General features: G+C 44.7%; 1 protein-coding gene across 10 annotated transcripts in view; it reads left to right on the top strand.

The window, feature by feature from the left end:
• EXD3 (exonuclease 3'-5' domain containing 3) overlaps positions 1-17,089 on the top strand; it is a 98,137-nt gene that overhangs the window by 14,101 nt on the left and 66,947 nt on the right. For 9 of the 10 annotated variants that reach the window (XM_076068788.1, XM_076068786.1, XM_076068787.1 and 6 more), the window contains 8 exons: positions 1,136-1,189; positions 1,753-1,892; positions 4,287-4,387; positions 5,110-5,183; positions 5,537-5,575; positions 14,471-14,637; positions 16,161-16,293; positions 16,835-17,045. In XM_076068788.1, coding sequence (XP_075924903.1) covers positions 1,136-1,189; positions 1,753-1,892; positions 4,287-4,387; positions 5,110-5,183; positions 5,537-5,575; positions 14,471-14,637; positions 16,161-16,293; positions 16,835-17,045 — 919 coding nt within the window. The remainder of the gene's footprint in view (positions 1-1,135; positions 1,190-1,752; positions 1,893-4,286; positions 4,388-5,109; positions 5,184-5,536; positions 5,576-14,470; positions 14,638-16,160; positions 16,294-16,834; positions 17,046-17,089) is intronic. The other variant, XM_076068782.1, reaches the window with a different exon arrangement.

The following is a 17,089-nucleotide window of genomic DNA, read 5'->3' as shown; positions in this document are numbered from 1 at the left end:
CAGCAGCAGCTAGCTTTGCTGTGTTCTGCATGGATGGGCTCACAAACGGGCACTTGTGTGGAAACATAACAATGACACCAGCAAGCTGGCGGATTAACAATGAGACAAACTTTTACTATTTAAGTAGACTTTGACATAGGCCAAAATAGCTTTTTTATCCCGAGCTGATGTCATGACTCACACACACTCCTGTATTCTTTTGCCAAAATAAATCTTGAGCAACAGCGGAGCACAAAGCTCTGATAGGACCTAAACTGATAAGTCCTGCCTCTCAAGCATTTATCAGTCACTTATTGGTAACCAGACACAATGCAGGGACACAGGGCATGCGATGGATTGGTTTGTATTTGAGAGTGGTTCTTTTTTGCCATTTTGCTCTGTTCAACTGCAGTAGCACACGATATGCATATGGATTTGGTTGATAATTATGATTATGTATGTTGAACTTCGTTCGCACCATGATGTAATTTCTATTTCAACCATTTGAGGGTAGCATGCTCTCAGCTGTGCAATTATACATGAAGCCAGTCCCATAATATTGCAATGAAAGTCCAGCTGATGAGGTAGGTAGTCCTAATTGTGGCAGCAAATACAAATCTCCTCCAGCGTACAAAATCGGTGACGCTCGCGCGCAAAAATGCCATCGCTTTTTTAGATCGAGGGGGTAGTTCTGAAAAACATCACCACGTCTCTACAGATAAGATTTTGTTTTCCCGCATCGCCATAACACACCAGCTCCTCTAAAACCCTTCCCCTTGGCAAGTCTCGTCTTCCGCCGGGCAGTGTGCGGGGCTCGGCTGAGTTTCTCGGGGCGCTGTGAAGGGGGATGTTTGTCTTCCTGCCTGGAGTCCACGGGGAATCACTGTTGACCGCTCGCGCCGAGCGCCAAGCGACCGGATTACAGTGAGCTTTAGCGTCCGAAGCGGTGCCGTTTTGATTGAGGATTTCCGCCTAAGCGCCCGGTTTATTTGCCAAAATTCATAGGTTCACAAACTTTACTCGCAAAGCAAAAAAAATTCTTTCGGAAATACCAATGTGTGCACGTTCATTTATTAAGTAGGTAAATAAATATAAAAGTGATACATTTTGTTTTCAGAAATATTAATCATCAAACACTGTTTTTTGTTGTTTACAGGCCGCTCATTTGGCTAAGAAAATGCATTTGCAACCGTACTTGAACTTCAGAGAGGCATGTACTGTGCATTAATACACCTTGCCAATTTGATCTGCAACAATACTTGAAAAGCATTCTGTACTCTTTCATCCATACATGAATCACTGTTAAGAAAGTAACATTTTTTTTAAGAACGTAAAGTACATCTGCATATGCATGCATGGTATTATAATCATAAGACTTCCATGGTGCAGCACTTCTCATTTACACATGTATGCACAGCATTTTATAAATTGGACCACTTAAGAAATGATAGTACTTACATTATTTCCCCTACTGTATAAAATTCAATTTTGAGGGATGGAATGAAGGCTTAATGGTTAGTGTGCTGTGCTATGAACCCGGTGACTTAAGTTGTATTCCCGTTCATGGCTAACTTCAGTGGCTAGTGACATGTGATATGCTCCTGCACATCCCATTTCGCCAACTCGCACTGACCAACGTGGTGAAGTATGGTCAAACAGCCCACGTGACTTACACGAGGACCTCATCCAGAAGTGGATTGACAAAATGGCTGCACATATCATTGATTTTACCATCAAGTTTTAGGGCACTCATCCTTACCATTGCCCCCTCAGCTCTGCACGCCACTGCTTCTCCAAGACAAGCTGAATGTGGTTGAGGGTTACGTGTCCAACTCGCCCGAGCTGCAGCAGGAGCTGGTGCGACTCCTCGATTCCTGGTGCCATCCGGACTTCAACCTTGGGAACCTGCTGCAGTATGCCACGCATGCCCAAGTGCACAGACCTTGCTGACACCGGGCCTGCATGAGGAGTCTGGCCCCACCACACGTGTGGGAGCGATGCCCCTCTTGCATACTTTTGGGGGATGTTTGTTTTTCAGTTCACTTTTACCTGGTGATAAATTGCAATGATAGTGAATTATTAATGCACGTGAATGTAAATATTTGGGAATAGAGCAGTGGGGAAGTGGTACACGCACTGTGCTGTGATTATTATTTTATTATGAACGTAGTTACATTAATTTAATTCCGAACCACAACTCACTTCAGTGGCAAGTGATGTCTGAACTAACCCTTGGCCCCCCTTTCACCAACACGCACTGTCCAGTGTAGTGAAGTATGCGCAAACTACCCCCATAACCGACAGGTTAGGGAAGTTATTGTCCAGCAGTGGATTAACAAATAGCTGTAGATTATTATTTTCTGAATATTTGGCCGAGTAAGCGAGTGCCCTGAAAATATGGGCACTTGTGTGGCTGAGATTTTGAGATTTAAAAAAAAATCAACAATATCTGAGCAAAAATAATGCAGTTGGAAGACTTCACAATATGCGCAAGCATCAATACTACTTTATTATGACTACATTTTAAAATTTCCCTTTATCCTTGCGAGCTCGGTTTTAAATGCTGTGCAGTAATTGCTATTTCGAAACACATCCCAGTGGCAAAACGTGTTCGGCACATGGACAGTTGGATGCATTTTAAATGGCCGGGAGCAGGCTGAGGTCACTGTGAATTAACACATTGAGATATTCTTTTCTGCTGTGCTCATCGGGGATCTTTATAGTTCGCAAAAAATTTAAGCAGCTAAAAATAGCACTGAAAGAGGGGGCCTCATTACGGGGAAGGTTCGTGGTCTGTTATGCCGCTGATGTGCTATATCGCTTCTGACAAATGAGTTGCTAATCGCTCGGGCAAGTAGGTGCTTTTGCAAGTGAAAGCAATCTAGGAAATGCCTGGTGATCCTGCCCTTGCCGATGGATAAAGACACAAGCTAGCTGATGTTACAACCCATGAGCTTTCTCTAGGTCTTCTTACAGAGTTCAGCTGAGGGCATGAATATTTGAGGCTCACCCAAGCCGCGTTTCAGGCGTAGAGGCAAGAAGGGATGATGATAGCGTGATTATGATGACAACGTGATGATGTGACTAGGGGACTTGCAGGTATGCGTGATCCCTACAGGTTACATGGAAAGAATTGCATGAGGCTACTTCGGCATATAGCAACAGATGGTATTGGCCTTCTGAGTAGTTGCCAATAGTGCAGAGTGACTCTGAGTAAGGAATGGCCCTTGCTGTGGCAGTAAAACTATAATCCAGTCACAAACTAATGCACAACATGTATGGTTGGCAAGAGCAAAATATATGTTTTATATGACTAAGAAATGAAGCAGCTTCCCTTGTATGAAAGCATGAGGTTTTTGTTTAACGGCTTGGATCAGATGGACCGTTGTTTTTAAGGAACAAAAACACGTTTTCACATCGGACGATTAATTTCCATTTACTTGGGAGAATTATCACTTGAAATATTCTAACCGTTTCGCACGCAAGAACGCAGTTTGATGTTTTGCCACCATTTAATAACCCGTTAAGATGATACCTGTCAGATTACGGAATTCAGCGGAAATGGTTATGGCCTCTTGGCAGCAGACAGCGCGTGTTAAATAGACGGCAAACCGAAACGTGGGGAAAAAAAAAAAAACACAAGTTCATTGCCAATGGGCGGCATAGGTGAATTGAGCAGCAGGAGAGGAGAGAGAAAGAGAGAGGAAGCGCAAGTCTTTTTTAATGGCCGGGCAGCAAAGCCACGTGCGTCTCGTCACCGCGACTGGCGTTTGCGCCCCTTGCGAAGCCGGCACCCTCGGAAGGGCCAGCGGAAGCGCGGCTGACAGCTGGGAAATTACGGGATGGAAAGTATTGCGGCGGCCCCCGCCGCCCCTGGACGGAGGGAGACCTGCCATCCTGTTGCGTTGTGGGAACTGCACTTCCTGGGGCCCCGTCAGCGGCAGGGTGTTCCCGCAGAGTGGCTTCCTCGCCGCCGGGCCTTTTGCGCAGGGCGGTCATTAGCCGGCGGGCGAGCGACGATTTGTTTGATTTTGTTTTGCCTGGTTTAGAGCGTGTGTTGACAAAATGCCATCAAAATAGCCCCAAATTGGGTATTCTGGGAGCCAAGTTATTCGTGAGCCGTGGTTTTATCGAGATTGTTTATAGGTTCTTAAATGAGTACTGTGCTTAGAGTGTTTGTTTAACCTTTTCCATCTTTTTACATGGTTGACCAAATAATTGCCCACTGGAGTGCATTGGCATTATACCTGTCCTGTTATGATTCACAATGCAAGCATACGTGGAAATGAAAATTTTTTTCTCTGCAGACAGTACCCAGGTCTGCAGCAGGTGAAACATGAGCGTATGCATCCCAAATCTCTGAGCAAATTTGTGACACGATTACTGGATACCTACAAGATCGATTCAGGTGGGGCCTTAAACTCTGTTATCCTTGCCTCGGCCTATCTTTCCACTGGCACCATTGTTTAATATAGATTCATATACAGGGTGTTGTCGCCAACGACCAAATAATCTGGATTACATCCGATCCGATCAGATCTCGGAAGCTGAGCAGAATTAAACCTGGATCACGTTTGGATGGGTGACCACCATTGTTTAATATAGATTAATATACAGGGTGTTGTCGCCAACGACCAAATAATCTGGATTGCATCCGATCCGATCAGATTTCGGAAGCTGAGCAGAATTAAACCTGGATCATGTTTGGATGGGTGACCACCATGCTGACAGCAGGTGGTGTAGGCTGCCGCGGGGCAACGTGGCTAGTCGAAGACAGTCCAGTGATAAAATCCATTGTACTGTGCTATGTTCCAAAATCTGCTCTCTGCCTTCACCATCGCACACTGACCAGCATGGCGAAGCATGGTGAAAAATTCCCCACGATCTTCACGGCGTGGGGAGGCCCTCGTCCAACAATGGATTGACACCAGAGTTGTGCATACACATGATATGTTCATGCTTTTACCTTGTGATGGAAAAGCGTCCGCAGGACACCCTGTGCCGAATGCCATTAAAATAATGCTTGACACAATGCTTTTATACATGATTATCACTTGCGTTTGACTCGTTAAATGAATGGGATTTCAAGTGATGCAAAATAACAAATTCTGATCGAATTTCTTTTTGCAGAACTTTGCCCCAATGTGAAGCAATATCGAGCACTGGGAGCAATGAAGTTTCTCTTTTACCAAAAGTATGGAGAGGTAAACGTTTTGCAGTAACCAAATTTCCATTTACATGGGGTGGTATTATTCACCTCCCTGACCACGTGATGAGTTGGCACTATTATTCAATTCAGGAATACACTTTTTGGTTCTTCACGGTTGACCTCTGGTGGCTACAGGGATGACGTGAACCCAATTGCAACGTATACAAATGTAAATGCATTGATTCTTACACATGCGATGCATCTATCGCAAACTTAAGATTGGATGTTAATTTTGTTTACTTTGTGTCTTGACATTACAATCGTTTCTAAAGGAAATTGCTACCATATTTAGAACGACAGCATTGCAATTTTTTTTGTTATACCATGGTACATTTTGTTTATCCGCAGAAAGCAATGGACGATGAAAATTGGAATGATCACATTTCGGTAAGACTCAACTTTTTTTTATCAAGATGCTTGTCTGCATTCAGTTTTATGTGGTGCATGCTAAATGAACATTAGGCGATATAGTTAGCACCCTCCCAATAATAGTAAGTGGCAGCGCTAGTGGTGCGTTGTCTTTCAGGGTGGTCAATGATGACCATTCTTTTCATTTACGCACGGAGAGTTACGAGTGCTGTATAACTTCCTCTTAACAGTCCTCAAACGCAAATACTTAGATTGCATCAATGGGGAAAGTGGTTAAATACAAAAGGCACGTGTACCAGTATATTTGCCACCCCTTGTGTGCGAGTCATAACACTTCGTCAAAGAGATAAGATTTTAACATCTGTTTTCCTGTTATCCACTATTAATGTTAACCATGTCACTGAATCGATCCACGGAGATTTTATCACTCACTGTCCGTGCTTCCCCGCAGATAAAACGAGTCATTGCAGAAGTAGAATCAGTTTTATCCGTTTATCCGTGCTTAACTGTGGCTAAGAAAAGTCTCCGTGGCAAAATCATCCTCAATCCTCGCAAAGGCATGGGTCAGCTTCTGGTACTTTTGGGGCACAAAAATCGTAATGAACGATGGCTGTGGCATCTTTAAATAATGTGTTCTAGCTGCCATTTAGTGTTGGCGGTTGTAGTAGTTAGGGTGGTGGTATTTGTTGTTGCAGTGGTGGTGGTAGTGATAATCGTTATGGTGGTGCTGGGAGTCAAATAGTGGTCACGGTCATCATCATCAGCCATAATCGACTGCTGGATGAAGGCCTCCCCAAGGATTTGTTATCTCTCATGATCCTGTGATCCACCTAGCCTTTACACATGAGCTGATTTTACCACGGCGCACCTTCTCCGTCGACATCCTTCTTGTATGCATTGCATTCCTTTCGCTGCCGCTCCATCCCTGTTCGTGACCATCGCCCCCTCTTCTTGCGACGTGTCCTGCCAGCGATCCATAGCACCCGCCTGGTCCTTCTCCTACCTGGCAGATGCCATGGCTGCTGGATCCAGAGCTGTTGGCGTCGGGCTGTGGTTTAGGTGCGTCGGTCGTGGCGAGTTTTTTGCTTTACCAGTGCTAGTTGGTCAGTGCTGGTTTGTGAAGGGAGCACATTTTGTCTCGCCTCTCAATGAGTACCCGACTGGCATGAGTGTCCCTATCCATTAAGAGCTCCCAATGTCTACAGGGCACTCAAGCCTGTGCCACAGTGAGGCAGTGCTCAAGTGAAGAAGTGGTCATCGTGGTGGTCGTTTTTGGTGGTGGTTGGCCAGCCTGCCTGCTCTGGCGAACGGTTATGATGCTGGTGTATATTTTTTCTGCAGATGAATGTCATCTGGAAGTGGTTGTCATAGGCACTAAATTGATCCTCTTATGTGCACCAGAGCATGGATGAGAGGAATAACTGGGAATTGGTGGTACATTTTAATTTTACCCACGTTTATCCTTTATTCTTCACACAGATATGAGGGCAATTCATGGGTAAGTGCTGATCGTAGAATCTGCCAATAGCACCTCATGCATTGACGTGAATAAGCAGTTCGATTGCTAATCATATACGGTTGGGATAAACATGCGAAAAATAAAGTATGAAGCTGAAACTTAATTTAATCTGCACAAAAAACTGGAGTGCGTTATTGCTATAATAAACCGTATTCAACAGTGTGCATGCGTTTAAGGCCCCACTTTTTTGCGCTGTCTGACCGCACCTCGTGCGCACGCGGCAATTACATCGCGAATGTTTTCTGGAGCTAAAATACCGTAGTTTAAAGTCCCTGCAAATTTGATAGTATGTCCGTGGACGAGTGTGCGTTACGCGGCACCTGAATGTAAACCGTGAAAAAAAAGGAGGAGGCTGTTAAGAAGGAATTCTTTTTGCATTGCTTTTTTTGGGGGGGCGCGCTTTTGTCTGCTGTGGCGGCAGAAAGGAAGAAAAAAAAAGAAGTGCGCCATTTTGTGTCCCCGAGGGTTTTTTTTGTGGTGCCGGATTTCAAAGGCCCATTGGAGAAATGGCCGAGATCGTGTGTCCGCGCGATTTACCAATTTTCTCGTTGAATTGATGCAAGTGCCAGTGTGCAGCCTCGCGCTTCGGACCACGATTGGAGTGCATCATCGGTGTCAATTGAAACTTGTGAAAATTGTGTGGTGACACTCGCCGCCTTAAACGGCATGCACGTTGTAAAATATCTGATGATGTTTTGCCGGCGGATATTCGGTTTGCCATTTCACCGACTTAATCATAGCCTACCCGTCTACCCAGCGTGATAATTAGAGTTTGGCTTCATACCAAAGGCAATCTATACGTGCGCGAACAGATTACCTCCGTTGACATAACCAATATGCAGGTGCCACTTCCTTGAATGTGAATATTCACAAAACGTACTTAAGGGGCATTTACTGCATGTAAATTTGTTCTTCATGGGCGTGTAATTGTGCAGTGATTAAATGATTAATATCGATGCATAGGATCACGATAAATGCATTGAATTGCCTCCATAAGCATCATTGTTTTTTTTATTATACGTCATGATTCACGTGACCCACTTCCAGTCAGCAGAGACCACTCCATTCACCACAGCGTGAAAACAAGAGTCGATTCTTTAATGCCATCGCAACCCTGAATTCTGGCACTTCGTGGAATCACAAGGGGGAAGGGAATTGTCACACTCCTTGTTTCTGGTAACGCAAGTTAGTGAAGCTGCTCTTTAAGCCATTCTACTTCATGGGTAAAGGCGTTTATTGTGGTCGTTTTTGGATCTACTTCACTCAGTTTTCAGTTTCCCCCCCATACCACAGCTGCGTTCGATAAAGCCTGCAATCCTGCCTCTTGCAATCGAGCGATATATTTGTATTCTAGAATCGGAAAATTGTCATTTGCATGATTGATGGTCATACGTATCTGCTCCCCGGTGATCGCCTCGCTCACTACCTCTGAAAATGAATACCAATGAATCAAAGGCAATACGGGCTCTGTTGCAGTGGGAATTTGTTAACGGTAATTGATAAATAGAGCGCCGCCACAAAACTCCACATGAGAGGGACACTCCTGGAATCTTAGGAGACAGCGTTTATCCTTTACTCATCTCTCCCGGGGGCTTGCAATCCAGGATCAAAAGGGGCGTTGACTGAGGAACCAAAAACAATTTACTCGGCCTTAAAAGGAAAAGTGCCGACGTCTTTTAAGTAAAATATCATCATCGTCAGGAGCAGCAGCAGCAGCAGCAACGACATCAGCCCCATCCTCATCTTGTTTTAGACTATAATCTTCTTGAGTCTTAATGACCTCTCAACTCAATCTCAGACAACCCCCTCATACGGTACTTTGAAAAGCCTCGTCTTACTCGAATATTTTCATGGTTCCTCCATGCTTTTCTAATAAATTGAGACGAAAAACCTGCTACTATAACCCAGCTCCGGTTTGTACTCTGATTTAAAACGCTTATGTTTGTCAAGTGATGTCTGCCCTGATGTAAAATGTCAGGGCTGTAATTACAACTGGCTGCTCGTAATTAAAATATTCGCTTTTAGATTTGAACAGCAGACTTTGTGTATCCACCCGCACGACTGCCGATTTAATTGGCATTGCTGTAGCTGCTGTGATGTACACCATTCTGAGTCGTGTCATGCTGGATTTTTTTTGTTCTCAAAACAACTCTGGATTAATCAGCATCTGGTAGAATAATACATTGGGTCTTACCCTGAGTGCAAGAAACAAGTACTAGGGACATTGTGGCCAAGAATCTGACGGGTCTTGGCATGGCTGTAAGGATTTGGCGTTGCACCATCTTTCACCGCTTTTCCAAAATGTTTGGTCTATAGTCGTAGTCCTGTCTGGGGCCATACTAAGGATTTAGAATTTAAACTTTGTCATGTTTTGTCTTAACAACTGCAATTTGAGCTTTCGGGGGGGGGGGGGGGGGGAGTTCCTAGTGATACGTTTTGGAAAATATTGTTGGGTAAAATGTGCCTCACATTTTGAGCAATGTCTTGGCTCCTCATTGATTAGAGGAAGAAAGTTTCATCACCTGAACGTAATGACTGAAACACGCATCCACTTTTCAACCGGCCAAGTTATTGCGACGTATCAAATACACCCCCTTCGGTTCATTACGAGACATCAGCAGTCTTAATATATAATTTAATTAGCTTTCTTCGTGAACGCCGACAATGATAATTATCTCATAAAATCATAACAGTGGCCTATTCAGTTCTGGGCTGTTCAAAGCCAGATGAAAGGCATATGGTATGGTTTGATGGATTTCTTCATTAATGCTGATGAAAGAGTTGCAGAGAGCAGCAATGGTCATAATGTGACCGTAACAAATCCCCCAAAACGTTCACTCTTAGAATCTGTGACACTAAAAAAATAAAGATTCAGTCATCCATAATCCACAGTTGCTTATTCAACTTCAAGTTATTTGTAAAACGTGCCAATACGTAAAAAAATAAATTTAACAAACAGGCCAGCAATTATCTTAGCACGGGAGAAACTTTTAGCGGTGATATGACTTATGCCAGCATTAAGGTTCCTTGAGGCTCACATTGAAATCTTTTCAATCGTCATCGTTCTCAGCTATCCAGTGACCCCTGATCTGCCGTTTTAACTCCTGACGTGGTCTTGAAATATTCCATTCGCGTGAGCAAAGCTTTGCACCAAACACCTTTCTCTTTCGTAAACATTACACGTCAGCGGACACCACAGCTTTCCACAGCTAACAAAATAAATAAGGGCCCTTGAAAACATGCACGAGTCCATCTGTTTCTACTCCCGTAACGTACTTTGTTACCGTTTACTGAATGCACCATGTGTAGACGTGCATAGATGTGTAAAATAAAAATTATTATGACAAATAGATGTTTGACTGTGACTAAAGAGCCTGTTGGTTAACGTATGCTGTATTGGTGCAGGTAGACTAAAAGGAAACAACAGTTTAATCTCATCTCCGCCGACAATACCTGCTGGTGTTATGATGTAAGAGCCCGTCTGCTTAACGTAAATGTTAAAACCACGTGACGTTATTTTTAAAAGTTGGCCGTTATTTCCGAAGCAAGCAGCGCAGACGACGTTTTTACTTCCAAAGTTTGAACTTCGGCACAGTTGATAGAGACACTGCTTGTTATTTATATAACTTGAGCCCCCAGTTGATCTGCAGAAATTCTCATTGTCCATCCATTAATTATTGTCCATCCATTCCTATTATGTGCATTTTTTGTGGACGAGTGGCGTCAATATCAAATTTTCCGTGTTTATCTACTGACCATCGCACTGACATTTATCGGAAATTATTAATCTGCTGCTGGATGAAGACCTCCCTGAACTGTTACGCCTCTGCTGTTACTGAGATAGAATAATCCTCCAAGCACCCGTGCGTGATCTGATTTCATCGTTCCATCTCCCCAAAGGACGTGCTTTCATGAGCGTTCACTTCTTTGCTCCCACTCCATCTTAACCAACGGCCATTGTCCCTTCTACCCATAGTGACGTATCCTGCCCAAGCCCACTTACTTTTCTTAACAGTCAGAATGTCTCCTAACTTAGCATAAGTTCTCTCCTCTATGCGTTCCTCTTTCTTTGGCTCAATTTAAATAAAAGCACGCATATAACCATGCTTCTTTGCTGCACTTTTAAGCTTATGTTCCATTTTCTTTGTCAGCCATGAGGATGTCCATAGTTAATAGAAAACACCAACAGCATGCTGAACATCACCAAGGATAAGGGGAGTTGTATTGAAATGTAATAAGGTAACAACGATCCTTGGTTTGCATATCGCTTGAGGTAATGATTGTCTACATAGACGAGAGTGTACAGATGGCTGCAGGGAAATAATTTACATTCGCATGATAAGTGAAACGGATGATAGATTGGTGAAATGTGTTGTACAGTCTAAATGCAAAAATGAAGCTGTCCTAGTAAATGTTTCAGAACCTTTTTTCGAGCGGTAAATGTGTATTTCACCATGTTATTAACTTACATTTTCTCATGCGCAATTAAGACGGGTCACAATTTTACATTTTTTTCCACGGTTCCATTCCGGTTTTTTCTTATACACATCGATGGAAAACCTAACGCTCGCCATATCTTTTTTACACTAAAAATAAATCTGCAGCCCATCGCTTCCTTTCAAAACCCACTGCGATCTCATTGGTGCCAACATCACATATCGCACCGTTGGTTTGAAAGAAAAAAAACACCCGAATCTCATCCCTAATCCCCCGACATCACAGTCCGTGCTCACGAAACAAATGCGCATTTTGTTAGGGCAGTTTGGCGGGAAGGTTGTCCCGAAACGTCACGGTTGTAGCGCGCTGTGCCAGAGGATTTTGTCCTCGACATCATCGTCGATAAACCGAGAGGATTTTGTTTTGTGTTTTGCGGGCCCTGGCGTGCCAAAACACTGTTTGTTCGCTTATAGAGTTAGGCTGCGTGTTTAATGAAAACTGGATTTGTGCATATCCCGTGTAATTACAGTGTGCTCTGCCCTCGTAACCCTGTTTGGTTGCGCGCCCAGCCTTTGAAGTGATATGGAGTCAGGTGAAAGGACCTGTGCCTTCTATTATTCTCAAGGAATGTGGTTCTATTTTTCCTTCTCAATTCAATGCACAGCAGAGAAATGTGGCCGTATTTAGTTTCCCTGTTTTTTTTTTAGAAATCGTTTTTTTTGCAATGAGCCTGTTACATTATTAAGTTTATTTATCAACGTTTAGAGTTTGCAGCACAGCAAGACAGGTGAACGTTCAGGGTGCCAGATATCGATAGTCTGTGAAGTGTATGTGTAGGGTGTATGTTGCGTTTGAGTGCAAGCACCCTGCACGAGGAGTATCTCGAATTGTATTTTTACGGTCTTACTTTGAAAACTGCAGAAGACCACATTTTCTAAACACTTGCACGTGAGATCATACCATTACTATATATTTCTATCCTATAACTCTCATCTGCCTGTGACCGAATCACCCATGTGTTAAAAGATGTTTTAAGCTACTGCAGGACTACATTGTGGCCAGTGCATAAAAATCTACGATTGTACTGTACTATGCACCCAAGTCATTTCTCCCAACCAGCATTGACCAGCATGGCAAAATATGGTTCAAATAACCCCCCCCCCGCCACCTCACTTGCCAGCAACCCACACGGAATGGGGGCGGCCTTTGTCCAGCAGTGCATTGACAAAAGGCTGTACATCCACACGTCTCTATAATGACAAACCAAGCTCATTAGAAACACAACAACCAAACACTTTGCTTGAGTTTGCAGCAGTACTTTGACCACACCTCGTTGAAATGGAACTTGCTGTGAGCTGTTTTTGACAGCATGCAATTTGCTGCATACAATGTCTGGCTGCTTGCCTGGCTGCAGGGGGCATTTTCCAGCATCCCACCGAGTTTCTCTCTATAGCGGACCTGACGACTGCGAGTATCATATTTGCCTGACGTCAATGCATTTTTTGGGCCTTTCCCTGGCACTTTTACAATGACGGCTGAAGCAGCTTGGTTTCCTGTGTTTCGCCCACGAGGATGTGTTTTCTGGAACTTTTCTGAGAATTTTATTTCATTGGCCACTTGTAAACAAAATACGTTGCCCGTGCAGACTCATTGACTAGTCATGTTGCCGCCACTGCTCTCCGATTAGCACGGGTGCGAAAGAAGTTTAGCGGACATCAATACGTGCTTTACAATAAAAACTAAATCGGGATATACCATGGGAATAATAGTATTTCACAATACAGGAATCATTTTCTTGAGTGATGTATTATTATGGAACTGACAAAACCGGGGCTTTTAATGTGTCGGGAAGACAGATTTGCCAGGAAGGCTTAACTCAAAAAGAACTATCCTGGGAAAGCCAGGAGGACATTGTAGCAATGTTATCGAAGAGCAAAAATAATCCATCGAGTGTTTCATTCCAGTTTTGCTTAAAGTAGCTTCAAATTGTCGCAGGTAAAGCCGTGGGCGAACTATTTAGTCATCCTTCAAAAGGAAATATGCTGTGCACATTTACTGTCTGTTTCCATGGGTGCACAGACAATGAGTAACAGCCAGCCAGCGTCTTGTCTGGCCCAGGGCTCTTGGAAATACTAAACTTGATATTACTTGCTTGACCATTTCACACATGGTAAAGACACAATAACACAGCCACCATGTGCATGGGTGCTAATTTTTATATTACTTGGAAAATACTTAATACCAGCGTCAGATATTTTGCCGACTCCGTGTAGCCTTTCTGTCATAAACACGGCCTTGTTTGCATTTGAGGGGGTTCATGTTGGCACCAAGAACAGACTGATAACAAGCAATACTTCATCATCAAAATCATCAGCTATGATCTATCAACTGCTAGACCTAGTAAAAAGATAGGTGGCCACTGCACAGCAGGTTACAATAAGCTGCACGGTTATATTGTGGGCAGTAGAGGGCAGTGCAGAAAAATCCATTGTTGAACTGTACATCTATGCTCTCACATGTAGTCCCCACCTTCATGAACCCGTAATAACCAGTATGCTGATGTATGGTTAAACGACCTCCGCAACCTGTACAGTGTGGGGAGGCCCTCATCCAGCAGTGAGTTGACAAAAGGGCTGTACAAATAACTAAACATTCTGCCGTGCCTTAGGGTTGTACATTATGTTGTTCGTAATGATGTCCCACATTTTACTCCACGTTCCTAAATAAACTGGCAGCACGTGGAGCGAAACGTCGGACAATAGCGCCAAGCAACTCGCGGTACGACCCCAAAACACATCAAAAGAGCTATAGAGCACAATCGCGAAAACCTTTCGTAACAAAACTTAGTTTTTCTTGCTCGCGTACGGTATGAGCCCGCTCGGTCACCGTTTGCCACCAAGGCTTTGACCCAGCGCCGCATGCTCGCCACTCGCTCCACCTTTGCCCGACTGGTGCAGGTGGCGGTCGGGAACAACCCGTGGCTGCAGGAGCAGCTGGTGATGATGCTGTGCAGCTACAGGGATGTGACAGCAGCAGCCCGCTGGGCACGTCGCCTCAAGATGCCACACGACCGGCTGCCCAGCGCCGTGCTCTGGATACTGTCCAATCAGCGGCAGGAGGATGGGTGCGCGTGCCTCTCTCGTACCCATTTTCACACTGCGACCAAGCGACGCCGAGGCCCACGTCGAGTCGCCACATCTGGCAGCTCGGGGAGTGTGCCAGATTGTTTTTCCCCGTTGCAGAAGCCCAGAGCCGTGCCACTGACGAGGCAATGAACGGGTCACCGGGGGAAGGTTCCTTGAAAGTTGAATAATTTGCCGATTTCTGAATTTTCTCAGCTCGCTACCGAATTTTTTACATTTTGCCTTTTCCAACTAAATAAAAAATAGCGGTGAAAAATATATATTCCCATAGCTACGCTGCCATCCTGTCAGTTTTGCCACGAGCATTGCTTTCCCTGCAAATTTGACAATTTTTCAGGAATCCTTGTTGCTGCTTTCTAAAGGCTCGGCGAGCAGCTGTGAATTGTACTGCACACCCTTCGGCGTGCCGGTATCACATTTTTTTGTAAGGATGTTATTAAAGGCTATTATAGTATATTATTAAATAATGGATCCTGTGACTGACTGTTAGTTTTAGGTTGGGTTTCTTACCATTGAATATTGAAGAATTTGCCAGTCATCAACATTTGCCTTCTCTGTGCACATTGAAATCGGAGTGTTTTTTGTGTGTGTATATATAAAACTGCACTGCCAAGCTATCAGTTTGACATAAAAGCCCCGCTTTCTTGCAAATTTGGCACTATATCCGAAGTCTATGATGTTTTCTAAGTTGCAGTGACTAGCTGTGAATTGCACTGCATACCCCCCATCGGCATGCAAATGTGTAAACTGCAAAGGGATGCCCAGTTAATCGTTTCGATGAGCGGGCACTGGATTTTAAAGAGAGCTATTTGCGTATAAGACACAAATGAGGTGGCTGGGTGGCTTGAGGATGAGAGGACTGAGTCGGCACCAACTGAGATGCTGGTTGTGAAGCCGTATTTCAGCCGCCTGTGATTTAACCGGAGCTCTCAAGTTTAGCGAGTTGAAAGAAAAAAAAATACCATTCATTTCAAATAAGGTTTTTCACTTAAATCTGGCCGATTCCAACGTGGAGACTTGTATACATTTCAGCTCGATTGACGGTCTTTGTATGGGCTTCACAAGGTGTGGCTTGAGTGTGACTTGACGAGAGGCCTGTTGAATTTGCTTCGAAAGTCGTTGCATGACATCCCTTGCCAGGGGCCGCTCTCCTGCATGGGGTGATGCGCTTCTGCCTGTAGGCGTCCTCACGGAAATTCCTTCATCTTATGACAATTTGGCTTAATTCCAGTTGTCAGGATTCCATCATAGCAGGCGGTGTTGGTAAGTGTACCCCTTGTTGTGTGGATATGAAAGGTCAGAAGTAGTTATATGGTATCTTCTTACACGTGCCATTCTCTAACACAGGGAAATGCGCTGCTATCTGCAAAGAACCAAATGTAAATTTCATCTGATGACTTTATTTGTGGAACGATTTGAATACAATTGGGGGGAAAACGGCAGTACGTTTTCGAAGAACGTATGTAAGGCAAATTGCCGATTTTATGTTACATTCTTTTTCCAGCAGTGAAGAGGAAGAGAGTGCAATGGCGTACTCTTCGAGGGAAGACTGCTACCAGCTGCCTGTGCCCCTCGATCAAGTGATCTTCATCGACAACCTCGCCGACCTCGAGATGCATTTACCTGCAATGCTACAGGTGCTGCGCTCTGACCATCGTTTAATTGACTGTGACAGCTTGTGTAAACTACAACTAACTCGTACATTAAGTGTGCCAAGTTATGGGATAATGAAGGGATGTTGATAGAATGGTGATACGTTTTATTTAAATGTACATGCATTGAATCTATTTGCACAGAGCTTTGAGTGTTTTTTCCATTTTATATGTAGAGTTTCTCCGGGTACTCCGGTTTCCTCCCACATGTTAATTGAATTGGCCACACATCCAAATGCAGGACAATCATGAAAAAAAAGAGTCCCAGTGAGGCTTTCCTGGGTCAATGAAGGGAACTACTACACTTACCAAATATTTTAGTCGTTTTTACATCTAGTCGGGCTAGAATAGTAGGCCAAATACCCATCAGAGGGGCTCTGTCGTGCTCCCTCTAGTGGAAGCCCTTCCACCGGCAGTGGCGTGAGCAAGACATTGCGGAGGTGCACCTTCGCGGCCTGTGAAAACGTCCTCCTTACCTCGCGCATCATCCCTCCCCATCCCTGCCCGCCGTCGTCCACCGCGTCAGCCGGGCTGCACGCTGGGCGTGGACATGGAGTGGCGCCCGTCGTTCGGGGTGCTGTCGCAGCCTCGCGTCGCGCTCGTGCAGGTGGCCCGCAGGGACCGCGTGCTGCTGCTTGATCTGCCGCGACTCTCTGAAGAGGAGGAGGAGGAGAGCGGCCGCCAGCCGGGGCAGCGGCGCCTCGCCCGGGCAACGAACGTTGAGCCGCGCGCTCACGGTGCGGCCACCGCACGAATTGCGCAGCGCGGACACCGAAGCCCC

The sequence above is a fragment of the Petromyzon marinus genome, chromosome 22 (genome assembly GCF_048934315.1).
Source record: "Petromyzon marinus isolate PM22_M1 ecotype Great Lakes invasive population chromosome 22, UKy_Petmar_22M1.pri1.0, whole genome shotgun sequence".
Taxonomy (NCBI): domain Eukaryota; kingdom Metazoa; phylum Chordata; class Hyperoartia; order Petromyzontiformes; family Petromyzontidae; genus Petromyzon; species Petromyzon marinus.
This window is presented reverse-complemented; position numbering and strand designations above follow the sequence as displayed.